The 15,676-nt window shown below is 36.6% G+C and overlaps 2 protein-coding genes across 5 annotated transcripts in view; one reads left to right on the forward strand and one right to left on the reverse strand.

The window, feature by feature from the left end:
* The window catches only part of BMPR1A (bone morphogenetic protein receptor type 1A), a 73,676-nt gene extending 64,212 nt beyond the window's left edge, over positions 1–9,464 (forward strand). For both annotated transcript variants that reach the window (XM_050975994.1, XM_050975992.1), the window contains 7 exons: positions 97–196; positions 1,001–1,145; positions 2,155–2,347; positions 2,724–3,021; positions 3,503–3,678; positions 4,184–4,314; positions 4,847–9,464. In XM_050975994.1, the coding sequence (XP_050831951.1) occupies positions 97–196; positions 1,001–1,145; positions 2,155–2,347; positions 2,724–3,021; positions 3,503–3,678; positions 4,184–4,314; positions 4,847–4,972 (1,169 nt within the window). In that variant the 3' untranslated portion in view covers positions 4,973–9,464. The remainder of the gene's footprint in view (positions 1–96; positions 197–1,000; positions 1,146–2,154; positions 2,348–2,723; positions 3,022–3,502; positions 3,679–4,183; positions 4,315–4,846) is intronic.
* A 4,262-nt stretch (positions 9,465–13,726) lies between these two features.
* Positions 13,727–15,676, reverse strand: part of MMRN2 (multimerin 2) — a 53,979-nt gene continuing 52,029 nt past the window's right edge. For all 3 annotated transcript variants that reach the window (XM_009087535.4, XM_018911033.3, XM_018911032.3), the window contains one exon: positions 13,727–14,711. In XM_009087535.4, coding sequence (XP_009085783.3) covers positions 14,323–14,711 — 389 coding nt within the window. In that variant the 3' untranslated portion in view covers positions 13,727–14,322. The remainder of the gene's footprint in view (positions 14,712–15,676) is intronic.

A 15,676-nucleotide genomic window follows, 5' to 3' on the forward strand; every position in this document is an offset into this window, starting at 1 on the left:
AAACTGTTTACAATATTTGTTTAATTAATAGACTTTGGAAACTCTTTTTTTTTCCTTTCTATTTTTTCTTCCTTTTTTTCTTTTTTTGTCAAATAGATGGACTTTTTGATGGCAGCATTCGTTGGATGGCAGTGTTGATTTCTATGGCAGTCTGCATAATTGTCATGGTCATCTTACTTAGCTGCTTTTGTTACAAGTAAGAAAGCACTTTCTTTATTGGCAACACTTTGCACATCAGTGTAAGCAGAACAGTTATTTTGCTAATGTACTCAGTTATAATCATATGTAGATTGGAAACAGTTGTAACCTAATTTCACATTTCTGAGGGAAGCAGTTTCCATCACTAGGTAAAACAAAATGTTCACAACAGAGAATTTAAGTGAATTTGATCCTTTCCTCTGGGTACAAAGTATTTACAGTTTTGCAAGCTACACATAACTTCCATGCTATAGCAGCTGGTAAACAGGAATATCATCATGGGTTTTATGCTTTTGGGTCTTCAGTCACTTTCAATAGTTAAATCTCATGTGCTTCTGAGATTTTCTGCTGAGTTTGAAAACTAAGTAATTGTCCAGATGAGCTATGGCAGAACATTCAGGTGTTTCTGTTAGCACCAGCCCTGTGCTGGAGGTGTTCACTGTTCTAGCAGTTTCCAAGGCTTGTGTCAGCCTCAGCTGCTGTGGTTCAAGGTTCTGTCTGTTCATTTAACCCAAAATCAGTAATGTTGTGCTGGTAACTCTGGCTGAGAGTTGAGTATCAAAAATGGTGGGTTTCTACCTCACTGATTATCAGCTTACAAACCTGTACATGCATTACAACAGCTTCTTAACATTAAAAAGCTATATAAGTTACATTTCAGGAAAAGAAAAAATACAGTAACATTTGCTTCTCTGGTTTTTCTTTTGAGAAAGTGTGTATATTTAAATAGCTCATTTCCTAGATCAGTTTGTTACATATTTTGAGTGTTTTGGAGTTAGCTTAACTTGTGTTACTTTTGCAGACATTACTGTAAGTCGATGGCAAAGAGGCACTGTTATAATCGTGACCTGGAACAAGATGAAGCATTTATTCCAGCTGGGGAGTCATTAAAAGACCTTATTGACCAGTCACAGAGTTCTGGGAGTGGATCAGGACTACCACTGTTGGTTAGTCATAAACTTGAGATTTTTTCTTCAGTGAATTTCTCTCCATCACGTACAAAGTTTGGTTTGGATCTAATGCCTAGAACAAAGTAGTTTGTTCATACAAAATGCTAATTTTTTTATATGCTGTAATGATGAGAGTGAAGTACAAACTGAACATGCCTAAAGCCCATCTTCACATAGTTAATTAAAATGAAGTGTCAGATATGTTAAAAAATCTGTTGGCATCATCAAAATTCAAAGCAAACTTAGAGCCTTACAGCTATTAAGATGAAAATACAAGAAATGGCTAATGTAAGTATCAAATCAAGTGACCTCGGATTTTGCTCTCTTAGTATCCACTGACCATTAAAATAGAAAAGCCAGAGAGGGAATTCTTACAAGGGCGTATAGAGATAGGACAAAGGGAAATGGCTTTCAACTGAGAGTAGGTTTAGATGGGATATTAGGAAGAAATTCTTCACTGAGAATGTTGAGGTGCTGGAACAGGCTGTCACAGAAGCTGTGGATGCTCCATCCCTGGCAGTGTTCAGTCCCGGTCTGGATAGAGCTTTGAGCAGCCTGTTCTAGTGAAAGGTGTCCCCACCCATGACAGAGGGGTTGGAAGTAGATGATCTTTAGGGTTTCCAACTCAAACCATTTTGTGATTATTATTCATAATTTTTTTCATTCACCATCCTATATAATACTTGCATAAAAATCAGCCAGTGAGACAGGTGACTATTTATAAATCAGAAATAAAATGCAAGAGGGCATACTCTTCAGTTAGAAGTTGAGATGACTTAAATATTTTTGGGTTTTGTTAATACCTTGGATGCAGCAATAAGGAGTCCAAAATTGGAATGTAAAAAAAATTTCATGGAAAAAAATTTTACAACGGTATTAAACTTAAAAGTAATCCAAGCTTAACAAGCACCCTGGCCAGATACTTTTGGTTTACTAGTGGCTTTCCCTCCTCCATCTTATACCCTTTTCTTTCTTTTTTTTTTTTTTTTTTTTTTTTCTTCTGTAGGTTCAGCGCACTATTGCCAAACAAATTCAGATGGTGAGGCAGGTTGGAAAAGGACGATATGGGGAAGTGTGGATGGGCAAATGGAGGGGTGAAAAAGTGGCAGTCAAAGTGTTTTTCACCACAGAAGAAGCCAGCTGGTTCAGAGAAACAGAGATTTACCAAACTGTTCTCATGCGACACGAAAACATCCTCGGTAAGGCAGCAGAACATTTCTTGGCTGCTGCAGGGTGGAGGAGAAGCTCTTACTAGGTGGTTTGAGGGGTCTAAGGCAGCTTCTGTGGAATCACCAGATGGGTTATTCCCTTAATGTGCTCTAATAAAATGTTACTCAGAGTGTAGAATTTTGCTGGTTTTGATTGGAAATATATCTGCAATCTCTGTGTTGGAAGGCTGGACTGGTAACCTCACTTACAGTTAGAATCAGAGGTTCCATATGGTTAGTTTTCATAAGGGCAACACGTATTTTCTGCTACAGTACAAGACAGTACAGCTTTAGGAATTATCACTAAATCTACTACAGAAAAATTTTATGTACAAATAAATAGTAACTTGATTTATACATTTCATAGGTTTCATAGCAGCAGATATTAAAGGCACTGGCTCCTGGACACAGCTTTACTTGATCACAGATTATCATGAAAACGGATCATTGTATGATTTTCTGAAGTGCACTACTCTGGACAACAGGGCTCTGCTCAAACTGGCCTATTCTGCTGCATGTGGCCTGTGCCACCTGCACACAGAAATCTATGGGACACAAGGCAAGCCTGCCATTGCACACAGGGACCTGAAGAGTAAAAACATCTTGATAAAGAAAAACGGAACCTGCTGCATTGCGGACTTGGGTCTTGCAGTCAAATTTAACAGGTAACAAATCCTCTGTCATGGGAAAACTTCCATGTCATTTTTTTATTTTATGCACTAGATACCCAGTTTAAAAAGGCAGATGGAATCATTTGGTTGTGTGCTTTCAGGGTTTTTTTTTCCAGTTTTGAGGGTAAAATGTAGTTCTTGAAAGCTGGTAAACATGATGAAAATAGGTTGATAAGAAACAATGAAAATACTCTTATGGAAAAAAGTTTTGTAGAGCAAACAGAGACTAATTTTTTTATTCAAAACTAGCCTTTCATAGTAATTGCAATCATGTAAATTCTTCATAGAAAATTTGAACAACATGTAGGTAGTTGAAACTTAATTGAAGATGTGATGCTTTAATAATATTATTAAATACTTTTGTTAGTTTAAATTCTGTGGAGACAGAGACTTGTCTTTTTAGTGGTTGTGCCATACAGGATTTCATAACTTGTAACTGTCCACAGTTCAGTAACTTGCTAATGTTTTCGTATAGTGACACAAATGAAGTTGACGTTCCCTTGAACACCAGAGTGGGAACAAAGCGCTACATGGCTCCAGAAGTCCTGGATGAAAGCCTGAATAAAAACCATTTCCAGCCATATATCATGGCTGACATCTACAGTTTTGGGCTGATCATCTGGGAAATGGCTCGGCGCTGTGTCACAGGAGGTAAAATTTTCAATATTCTGTGTAAAATCTACTAGGCCCTTTTCTCACTCTAGCAATGCTTCACCAGGAAATAACATAATTAGCTTGCTGTGTCATTAGGCTCATATTCTTTAAAAGCAGTAGTAATGGTCTGACAAATATTTTTGTGACACATCCTGGCTTTTCTTTTACTCTTCTTTTGTATCCTTATGTGTCATCACCTGTTTTGTTCTTCCATCCTATATTTCTCTGTGCTTCTTTGTAGCATGAAGTAAATTAGAAAAAGCTGAAGCTAGCATTTGGTATCAAAATCAAAGGCAGTACAAGGAATTATAGCTACTAAAGTTAATAATCATAATATTGGAGCTTTTATGGTAAATTATTGTTGCAGTGAAATTTTCAGATTTTTACCACAGTAAAACAACATGGCAGAAAGTTAGTTTTTGTTCCTAGCTAAAGAAATCGAAGAGTAGATATGTAGATTTATTTATTGTAATTGTTCCTAATCTTTCACAATAATCTCCAGGTATTGTTGAAGAGTACCAGTTGCCATATTATGACATGGTGCCAAATGATCCATCCTATGAGGACATGAGGGAAGTGGTGTGTGTCAAACGCCTGCGCCCAGTGGTGTCGAACAGATGGAACAGTGATGAAGTGAGTGTGCTCAGAGGAAAAGCTGCTTCAAATCATTCATTAATATGGGGTGGTATTTTAGGTTAATAAATACCAAAATGTTGTAAAGTAGGACTGCATTCACACATTCTGATACTTTGAAAACCTCATAGCAATAATGGGAGAAAGACATGCTTGAGATTAATTCAAGATACTGTCTTTTTTTATATATCTTTTCAGTGATCTGAGGGGAAGATACCCTTAAGCAGCATGCAAGTATATAAACACTGCTCTACTTGAGATTGTTTATTTTAGATAGTGGTTCTATATATAGAATATATTCAGAGTTTAATTGCAGCTAAAACTTAAATTATTTTTAAATTAATTTTATTAGTCCTAATAGAGCTTATTGGTTTGTGGCATAAGATATTTCATGAAAGATAAAACACTTCCTTTGTGGATTTCCTCTTCCCATTTTTCCTTTTTTGCTGTTACATCCCAGGACAATCTGTGATATAACTAAAATATTCTCAGCAGTTGTTTCAATAGTATGCCTTTGTTTTTTCTTCTGCAGTGTTTAAGAGCAATATTGAAGTTGATGTCTGAGTGCTGGGCTCATAATCCTGCCTCAAGGCTCACTGCCTTGAGGATCAAGAAGACACTTGCCAAGATGGTGGAATCACAAGATGTAAAGATTTGACATAGGAAATTGACTTTGGAGAGCAAAGCTGGACTCCCTAGATCTTTTCACTCAAACGTGGGTGAGGAAGATAAAAATAGAGAAGAGGAAATAACTGAGATTCAGTATATTTTCTCAGCACACTTCTACAGGCTGCTAATGAAATCTTTCAGTACTTCATTGACCGTGAGACTGAAAGCCTCTATACACTACGTGCTACGTATATGGACAGCCTTGAGAAAATACACATTCTGTTTTGGTTTGAGCTGCATTGAGACTTCAATCATACTTAGTGAGTCTCCAGTAAAACTCTGGGTACTGAATTGAATGTTCAGATTACAGTGCTTTCTGTGAAAGCCTAACAAGCTATATGGATTCAACAGAGATGGAGAATATAAGCTTTTTTTTTTTTTTTTTTTGCCTTCTACCTGATAAAATCTAGTCAATCCATACCAAGTTTCGGTGAAACAGCCTGTAGGTTATTAATCTGTTTGTGATACTACTCAGTTTAACAGTTCTTTATGCCTTTATGTGTGTGCCAGGATTATTTTGCTGTCATTTGGAATATATAAGAAACCATTTAAATGAACAAAGTTTTATGGTCAGGGCTTCATGCATTTTGTGGCTCCACAATCAGAGATTTGCTGCTGAGTCTTTTGCCATTAAGTTATCTTCAGAAATCTCAGTTTAATTTTTTTTTCTGTTTTTTATTTGGTCACAAGGAGAACTGCAAAAATGTGAACCATTAATTAATTAAGAAATGCCTACCTAGATCTGTAAGGAGCTTGAAACAATCTCTTCTAGAGATGTAGGCTGCTTTGGTCATCTCATTTGCAGTCTAGAGAGAGCTTCATAATTGGACCCTTAATATATGTCATATTTTTTCACAGTGCCACATGCAACTAGCATTTTTGCCATAGAATACCTTACGTCTTAGCAGAAGGACTGATGGTGATTTGTTTTGCCTTCCTGCTGTTTTGGGACTCTGATAGGTGTCAGTCAGGCTCTGAATTTCTTCCCAAAAAGGAAAGGATTTGTCAGCTCTTCCATGTGCTCTTTCATCATTTGACAAAACTAGGCAGAAGGTGAGTTTTGAAAGGCTTGAGAACAAGTCTGGTGTACAGACACAAAAGAGGGAAGGCAGGAAGCTCTGGGTGCTCTGAAGATCAGAGAATGCAGTAAAGGGTCAAGACCAGGAGAAGTGAGTACATGAACTGTTGAAGATCAGATCCACAGTGTGCAGAAGATTTGGAGCTGGGTTGCTCTGATGTAGACACAGGAGGCCACTTCTGTGAGCCACTAAGTGGAAGTCAAGATTTGAGACAAGGTAAATCAGTGGGTGTTACAAGTTCTAGTTAAGTTTGGGAGGAATGGCATTGAAATTAAATCATGAAGATACATTAAATTAGCACAATTGTAAAACTTGGTTTTATTGTGCCAACTGTTCAACCTTCATGAGACACTGAAGTTCCCCCATTTTCACCACTGACCCACACAAGGTGTATAGAAGCCAGAACCCTCCATGAGGTTACTGTAAAGTAGAATTATTGATTTATAACTCCTTTGGCACTTCTACTTGGAAGTTAGAAAATAGTACCATAACTCAAGTTGAAGCTTCAAAGCATGAATCATCTGAAGATTGAACACACAGTATTGGAACCATTGAATCTATTTGATAATTTAAGTGCCTATAATTTTGTACTGTAAATCTTGTTCTAGATAACTTTAAAAAGGGAAGTTATTTATACAGTGTGTTTTGTGCTTTAGTAAAAAAAATACAATAAATACCTAGTCCTAGGTACATCTGTACAATTAGATATATGCACACTAACACACAGGCCATAGTTGAGATTTGAATAAAAAAGTTAAGAATAATACCAGAATTGATGAAATTGTTGAAACTTCAGATTGATTTATGCCAGATTATTTGTTGTCTTAAAATATTTACATAGAGATTGTTTTGATGTGTTTAAATTTCCCTTGGAAATACAACTGATACAAAGCAATGTAACACAGAAATAATGTGATTTGTGTACAATTACAACCTTTTAGCATGTTACCTTTTTGTTTTAATCCTGTAGATCCCATAATGTAAATGGTCAGGCAAAAGATTGCAGTATTTTTATTTTCTATTGTGATGTACAGACTTTATTTAACAGTTCTACATATTTTATAGAAAACTAGCTATTTCAAGGGACTTTTTTTTTAAATAAAGTCATTACTTTTGTTTAGTAATGCCTTTAAGTATTAATATGTATTCTGGCTGAGAAGTTCATAGGTATGTCAACTTTAACTTATTTGAAAACAGCAAGAGATTTATGATATTGTGCCACAATCCTCATGATAAAGGGGTCTTTAAAAAAGTTTCTCCGTCCATTGCCAAGAAATTTATGATGATTTTGAAACTGCTAATCATGTCTTCGCACATAATTTTTGCACAGGTAGTTGGAAAATTTTTAGTATAAGCCAAAAGAAGTAAGGGATAAGCTTTTTTTTTCCTTCTCTAGAATTTTTATAAATAAGAAGGAAAAAAATGTTTATAAAGGTACCCTGCTAGCTTAAACTTTCAGAGCATGAAGATCTGTCTAAATTAACCCCATCCTATGTAGAATATTGTGTCATTTCTTTTAGAATTTGCCACATCATCATTTGCTGGAAACACGTTTTGTAATTTTTTTTTTTTTTTTAGTTTATTTTTCCCAGCTCTTCAGGAAGCCCCTTCTGGAAGTATGAATTTCAATAATTTGTGAATTTTCACTTATTTTCTTTTCCACTGTTTAGGTATTTGCAAGGCAGCAATAGGCTGGTTAGACACCTTAGGACCTAAATTGATTTTCAAGTTTACTTTAACATAGAGGGAGCCAACTGCCGCAAAGATGGTTTTTTGAGAGGGAAAGAAAAATCTTTTTTGCCTTAAAACTAATTTATCAGCACTTCAGTTACTCTGTTCATACTCAAATATATCATGCATGTGTAGTTCTTGCTGTGCTGAACAGCAGCTGCCTTGTTTCTGATAGTCAACAAAACATTAACACTAAAGGATATCTAAACTGATACTTAATCATTTGGGGAAAAAAATGTGCTCTAAGCCAGCCCATTAATTTTTATTTAACTAAGCATAATTGATGCAGACTCCAAAGGTAAGTTGTTGCTTTATGCAATCCTGTAGTGTTCAGAAGCCTTTAAGTTCAAGGAGAGTAATAAGAGTCTTCTGTTGGACTGTGATTAATCTCATTTTTGGTGGTCAAAATTTTAAGCACTTGTCATTCGAAAAAATATCCTCCAAAACTGGCAAACATGTTTGGGGGGTTTTTAAAAACAAAAATCAACTGTGTGGAAAATACCTTGGGAAGTATCAAGACTGTGCCTTGGAAGTTCTTAAACACTCAAATGGAGGGATTTTTATGTTTATTGAACCTGTTCCATGTGATTTTAGATGGAAATAATTGGAGTAATTTCATTTGTTACAGCAACTAAAAGGAAAGTTTTTGTGTTCCTGGTTAACTTGTAAATTCCACCAGAAATGTGGTATTCCTATAGAGAAAATTAAGCTTACATTCTGAGTTTATTCTGGATTTTACTTAATGTAATTTTTCCTCAAGAAACAGCTTTCCCAATACCCATCACTGTTTCTGAATTATTTTCTTAATTAGCCTATTTTGAGGTCTTGAATGAAATGTAAAATTAATATTTTAAGGGACCTCCATAGTAGTCTAGAATCAAATTTTAGATCTTGATCTAAATGACCATTTGAATGTGTTTATAAAACAAATCATTTGGATACATTTCATCTACTCTGTCTTAACAGACTGTATTTTAATGGTCGAAGTGTTTGAAGAGCAGAGATAAAAAGTTAATTAACATTCTTTTCCTATTGCAGATATTTTTAAAGGGAAGTTACATGCTTATCTTCTGTAAAATATTAGAATGTTTTAGCCTTTGCTCACTCTCCTGACAGTGCCTCTGAGTTAAATCTTTATCCTGTGCCCGCAGTCTTTATTCCAAGCAGGGGTAATGTCTAGAAGCAGCTGGCAGTGTTGCACAGTCCAGTCCTTTTGGAACCATGGTGCTCAGCCTTGGTTGTACAGCAGAAGTAGAGGGCACATTACTTCTGGTTTTTCAACAAATCTAATGTTATTGTTGCTTTGTGATATTTTACTGTTTAATGCAATTATAGAAGCCCACATCATGTAGTGACATTTGTGGTCCGACGTGACATGCCCAAAATGAAATGTACTATATTGTATACAAGAAGAATAAATAACATTGTAGTTAACCTGGAGAAGATGTAAATAAAATATGAGAGAAGAGTGGAACGAGACAAATGGTCACACTCTCGTGTGTGTTATATGCCAGAAGTGTAGAATACTACTTTAAAAATGTAACACACTAATGTATTTTGTACAGCATCTGCTTTAGAAGGTGCCTTATTGAGTTTACCATGAATTGCTTGTTCTGTACACAGATTATGTCCAATGTATCATTTTTAAGTAAATAACCTTATTTTAGTACACATTAGTAATGTGTTTTGTTACTATAAGATTTTGCCTTAAAAATGTAACAACTTGGAAATCCTAATACTGTAACTAAATAATTCCCTACTTTTTCATACCTCATTTATGTTCCCCCCCCCCCCGGTAACTTGTTAATTACTGCTTTTATTGTTCAGTGATATTGAAAATTATTTGGTGCTCTCTAAGTTCAAGCTCTTTATTCCTTGCACGATATTTAAATTTCGGTGCAACAGTAAAAAACAGTGTTTCCTTCTCCTGACTTTTATCCCTGTGTTACAGCAAAGCCAAAAGCAAGTCAAAATCAAATATTAATTTTATTTGAACACATGCAGGTTCCCTACATGTTGGTTTTATCAATATAAATTTGCCTCAAGTTTACCAGGTAAAAACAGAAAAAATAAAGGGATGGGGAATTTTGTAATTGCTTTTTGTTCCCTCTGTGTACAACATTCTTTTTGTGTAATAGTATCCAAATTAAGATATTTGAGTTTAATATGTGTATGTACTGCTTGTTGCAAAAATATGCAGGTGCTTCTCTATATCTTGCTAAATTTACTCTGGTTTTTATGATTCAAGCAAATGAAGACCAGTCAAGGGAATATCTCAGCTGTGAGTACTATGCAGAGAGTGTCAGAATTTGTTTTCTCATTGCAGAAATGGATTGGCTTCTACTCTCCATAGAGTCCACCTTTAGTTTACAAGGAGGAAGAAGTAAGATCAGTTTCTGTTCTCTTTTTGCATTTAATCAGGAATAATCTTAGATTTAAATACATATTTCTTACCGTAGCTAGAAAGGATTTATATCTGAACATCATAAAAACTGTTACCAATATATTATAAGTATAAGCCTTGGTTTGTTTTCCCTATACAATCAAGTGTTAAATTTTTACAGTATAATTCTGGAAAGTGCAGTGGAAAGATCAGCAATGTAGTTTCAAACCTTTCTGTCCATAACACAAAATACCAGGAAATTAGACTGCACAAAGATTTGTCTCCTTATATTAGTATCTTGGCAAAGAAAACCTTTTTCCTATGGTTGTGGCTATTTTGGAATGGAATGTCTTCACTGGTTGCAGTGGTCGTGGTTGGATTTAAAACTAGGATTTCATGTTAGCATTGCAGGAGGACATAAGGAAAATTGTGTTAAGTGTTTGCACCTGTGCGTGTTCTAATGATCAGCTTTCTTCTCGATGTTTTTTCGTGAAATGTCCACGAGGTGGTGCTGTGTCCTAAAGAAAGGATTTGGAAAAAAATTGGAGTTTTGAGACGTGAAAATATGTTCTACTGCCTGCTAGTAATAAATACCAAAATGGTCTCCGTTATAAATGGGTGGGTTTGACCACTGTATAAAATATGTTCCTGATGAGTTTGCATCAGTATTTAAGAGGTGAAACAGCAGTAATGTGTGAAATGTGAAACATTTCAGTGAAGTATGTAAATGCTGCACATGGATGTTTTGTGGGCTTACCAAAAATCACATTGAGTATTTAGCAAACTGAATCACAAGCTTTTAAATAAATAGCAGAAGTATCACTAAATTCAGAAAGGATCAGATATAATTCTATTAATTTTCTTAATTCCTCCTGCAGTTTTATCTTCACCTTTCCCCAGAACACCTCTTTGGTCCTTTGCACTGATGGTAAAGCAGTAGATCAGTATCAGCTGTGAATCCAAGCTGGGAAAGGACCACTGCTGTGGGCTGACCACCTCCTGAGTCTGCTTCATCAGGAGATCTCCATGGGCTTCAGACTCTGGCTTGATGTGGATATTATCTGCAGAATTCAGGCATTGCAGGATCTATAGAAAGTAAAATTGTTTATATATGATACAGTCAGTGCTTGAATTTGGAATACAGTAAGGAGATTGTCTTATTAATGGAAAAGAAAAAAATATTAGGAGGCTTTAGTTTTAAAATGTACTATAAGATACTGACATTCATAAAGCAGCAGATCAGTAACAAAATAATTCCATGAAGGCACTAAGATGCACAGCTTTCTACCTTATTACAAATCTTGGTGGTTTGATCTGGAAATACAGAAGCTTGAAGCAATGACAATGTTTTCTGGCAGGTTTCTAGGAAGTATTAAAACCTGTTGGAAGCTTTTATTTTTGAATATGAGTGTCAGATTGACATTACATATATCTGTATCCTGGAGTGAGCACATATTTCTGTGCCTATTGCTGCTTGGCCATCAGGCACATTAGTCTGGTCAGTGTGCTGTGAGGGAAACTGAAGCCCTTGCAGACGACTCTTCCCAGTGCCTATGGTCAGCTTCAGGTTGTTTTTCATGTTTGGAAATTTTCCTAAATCCACTGAGCTAACCAATAGCTGTATTTTAAATTATCTTCATTAAATTGATTTTTCTAGTTTGCCTAAAGATACAGGTCATAGTGGTATGGCTATGTTGATCTAACAAAAAACCCAAACAACCATCTCACCAAAAAAATGCAGGAGTGGTTGAGATGGAGGCCTATTTAAAAGCTGATTTATTGCTTTGAACAAACAAAACCACAGCCCAGTAGATTAATCATTGCTCTCTTGTTGCTTGATAAGGAAGTCAATCTTCCTGGCTTATGCAGCCAGCAGAGTGATTTATCCCATTGTCTTTCATTAATTTTTTTGCCCCATGAAAGTTAAGTCTTCCAGTGCAGTGTGTCTTCTTTGTATGTGCAGGTGGCTAACTTGGGCACATATTTGAAGACATCTTTAGAATGCAAAAACATCTTTAATTTAACATTTTGTTCCCTCTGGAGTCACTTTTCTCTGAACTCATCTGGAATACTCTTCAACAAAAGTACTCTGGTGAGCACAAGGAGGGACACAAAACCTGTAGAAGTCCTGACTGGATGAACTGCAATGCTCTCTGCTACCTCCTGTGTCCATTTCCAAGTGCTTTTCATTCCAGTTGTAGCTTTCTGTCAAAGCTTTAAAAACAGTGCTCTGAAATATATATGTATATCCTATCCCACCTGTGTAAGATACACATATTCCCCAGTGGTGGTTGTTTGTGGAACTTGGCTGGTAGGTGCAGAATTGGTGTGCACTAGAGAGGAGGTGTTCCTTGAACCACCCTGACCTAGGCAGCACACTTGGCCTGGCCCTGCAGAATGCACCACAAAAGTCAGGAATTGGAGGAACACTGGTAAAAACCCAGCCAAATCACCCCAGGATGGTAGCTTTGTACTGAAAGAACCTAATCTTACAATTTGATGGTTTTCTTCACTTCCCCCTTTCAGTTTTATTCTTCTTTCTTCCCTCAGATATTTTGAGCAAAAGTGGAACAGAAAATGACACTGTTTGCAGGCACTTTGTGCTGCCTGGAGCAGAGAAGTGTGAGCCATGGCTCTGTGATAGAAAAACAGGAACACCTGGCCTGGGCATCTCCCGTGGAAATCAGCATTGGCCAGGAGGAGATAGGGAGCATTTTTTGTTGTTAGTTTTTTTGGATTTTTCAGGATAGAGAAAACAATCTTCTCAGCAAGTCAGCTGAAATTGCTTTTTGCTTTATTTCAGAAGATAGGTGTTGTCTGCTTGTCAGAATGTTTCTTTAGGTGCATTGTGTGTTGGAACCAATGTGTTGGGGGTTTTTAATAATTAATGATAGGTTAGTATTGCTTATAATACAGGTAGGTGGGGAGAAAATTCTTAACAGCAGAATAGATTTGTTAAAAAATGCTACCCTAAAAGGGTGCAATTTGCATAATAATTTATATCTTCATGAAAAATACTGGAAATTTCAAAGTGCATTTCATTTTGGCAAATTTAATTGTTTTAATATTGCTATGTAAGGTATTAGGATAGATAAAAATACCACAATACTTGAACTTCTTTAGAGTGAAAGTCTTTGGAAAGTTTTATTTGACAGAAGAAAAGTTAAAGACATGACCAGGCATGGTCACTTTGAAGTCTTGAAAATAGAAAACCCTCTACATTCCAGAAATTCTACTCTTTGATTTACTCTAATTACAAATTTATATTCAACAGAGACAGCAGACCAATGAGCTTACCTTTTGATTTTGGTTTTGCTTACTTGGTTTTAAAATATTTACTAAATACTGAACTCTGGGCTGAATTCATGATACTCTCCAGGATTACCTTCAGAAATAAACTGCATTTTCACCAATGCTTCTAAAATATTGTTGACATTTTCCTAGTGTTTACATGTAAATTTAATTCATCTTAACAATGCTTTAAATTTTTGCAGTGTAGCTGAAATACATCACAGGCCAAGAAACAAAAACTGGACCATTTAGGAGATCCTTGCTTGCAAATGCTGGCAATATAGTGAATTTTACTGGGTTTGATGAATCTCTTCTAGTGTTCCTGTTGTGCACAGACTGAAAGACTGGAGTGAGTTACAGAAGTTTCCAAGATAGTCTCTGGTCCACAGAGAACTAAAAGGTAAAATTGTCTTGGCTTCTGGGTTTTAAGGTACCATCCACATAACATGAGAGGGTGCAGTCCTACCTAAAATCTTTTCCTTGCCACTGATTGGGGGGTATTTGTCATGGGAGGACATTCTTTTGCCAAGGGAAGGGAGAAATTTGTGTTGAAAGTGAAGAAAGTCCCACAAAACACTTATGTGCAGTTCTCACATTGGAAGGATTTGGGGATATATGTGCTGATACTTCTGGAGTCCCAACCATTAGCTTTTCACCTGAAAGAAAATCCCATTGCTGCTCATAAGCAACTTATCAAAAGCCAAACACTTCCAGAAAAGAAGCATGAAGACAAACCTAGGGTAGTGCTATGTTTAAACACATGCAGTAGCATTGAATACATCACAGATGAAGCAGTAGTGAATGCATCCATTGCATCTATGGAAGGAGATTAATAAAACATAAAAATGTCACTATTCAAGTTTTAGATATTAGGAATCCACCCATAGTTGTCCCAGGTGGGCTTCGCTTCACTATAGAGCCGTGCAGCAATTCAAAGCACACTGTCTCCCCCTTCTCCATTTCTGCTATAGCAAAAGTAGTCATGGTGTTTCCATGTGGGGTTTTCCTCTGACTGCTTGAGAGAGTTCTTTTGTACCCACGGCTGAAGGAGAGTTGTCCCAGTGCTGGTCCTGAGCTGAACTCCACAGAGATGACAAACAGGTAGACACCTTTGTGTGGTGCTTTAAAGTGGCCATGTTCAGAGAAATAGCTGTTTCCATAATTGAGGTACGTTTCATTAAACCTCACGGTTTTTTCTTTATCCTTTCTTTCTGAGAATCCCACGTGGAATGCCACCAATGAATCTGAAAAAAAGAGGAACAGGATTTTAGCAGTGAGTGAGCACTCTTCTCTCCCCAGGATCATGAGGCTGGGAGATAAGGTGAATCCCTATCAGGCCTGATTTTTCTATGCTTCTTTGCAAAGCTAGGCACTGGAAATGGTTATGTGCACTGGAGTAGATCAAATGATTCTCTGGAACTCTTGGAAAAATATAACACTGGGACCACCCAGGGGGGAAAAATAGCACTCTGTTACTGTCCCAAAAATAAATCAGTTAAGAATATGTTCTCTGCTTATTCAGTCTTAACTGGAGTTTTGCAGCTCAGCTGGCTAAAGGGGATGATTTTTGCTCTGTTATTTGTCCATAGCGAGGGCTGCAATCATAAAAGCCAGTGTTAAAGCTGTGGTGGTTGTAATTACCAGGTGCTTATGGTCACATGCTTACAGGGAAAGGGAACTGGCCAGTCCCTGTGAAGTATAAACTGAAAACTTGTCTCTGAAGCTTGGTTATAAGAGAGGGAGTATGTGCTCTCTGGTCAGTCCTGCCTGTTCCACTTGTGCAAATTATAGCAGTTCATTTAATGCATCTGTCTGTCTTGAGAAGGATTTGGTGCTTTGAGTACTCTCTTTCCAGAGCCAAGTAACAGGGAAAAAGAAGCATTCCACATTAGCTTCCAAAGAGAAGACTGCTACTGCATTAACATGAGCATCTACAAACAAAATTTGCCTTCTAAACACCTGAATTTGAATAAGTTCAAGACCAATTTCCTAGCAGCTATAGTGGGTGTAATTTCATTGGCCTTAACCAAAATACAGGAGAATATCAGCTTGGTTCTCAAACTGCTTTTTTTTTCTCTATTTAAACTGGTGGAGGGGGGTGATGTAAGTAATGTCAGAATTTCTCCCTCCAGCATCCTGCAAGGTACCTGGTAGTTCTTTAACTAATATACTCTGTGTGGAACTTGCATCAGGGCCTGGTGAGAAGCTA

This window comes from Serinus canaria, chromosome 6, assembly GCF_022539315.1.
Source record: "Serinus canaria isolate serCan28SL12 chromosome 6, serCan2020, whole genome shotgun sequence".
In the NCBI taxonomy this organism is placed as follows: Eukaryota; Metazoa; Chordata; class Aves; order Passeriformes; family Fringillidae; genus Serinus; species Serinus canaria.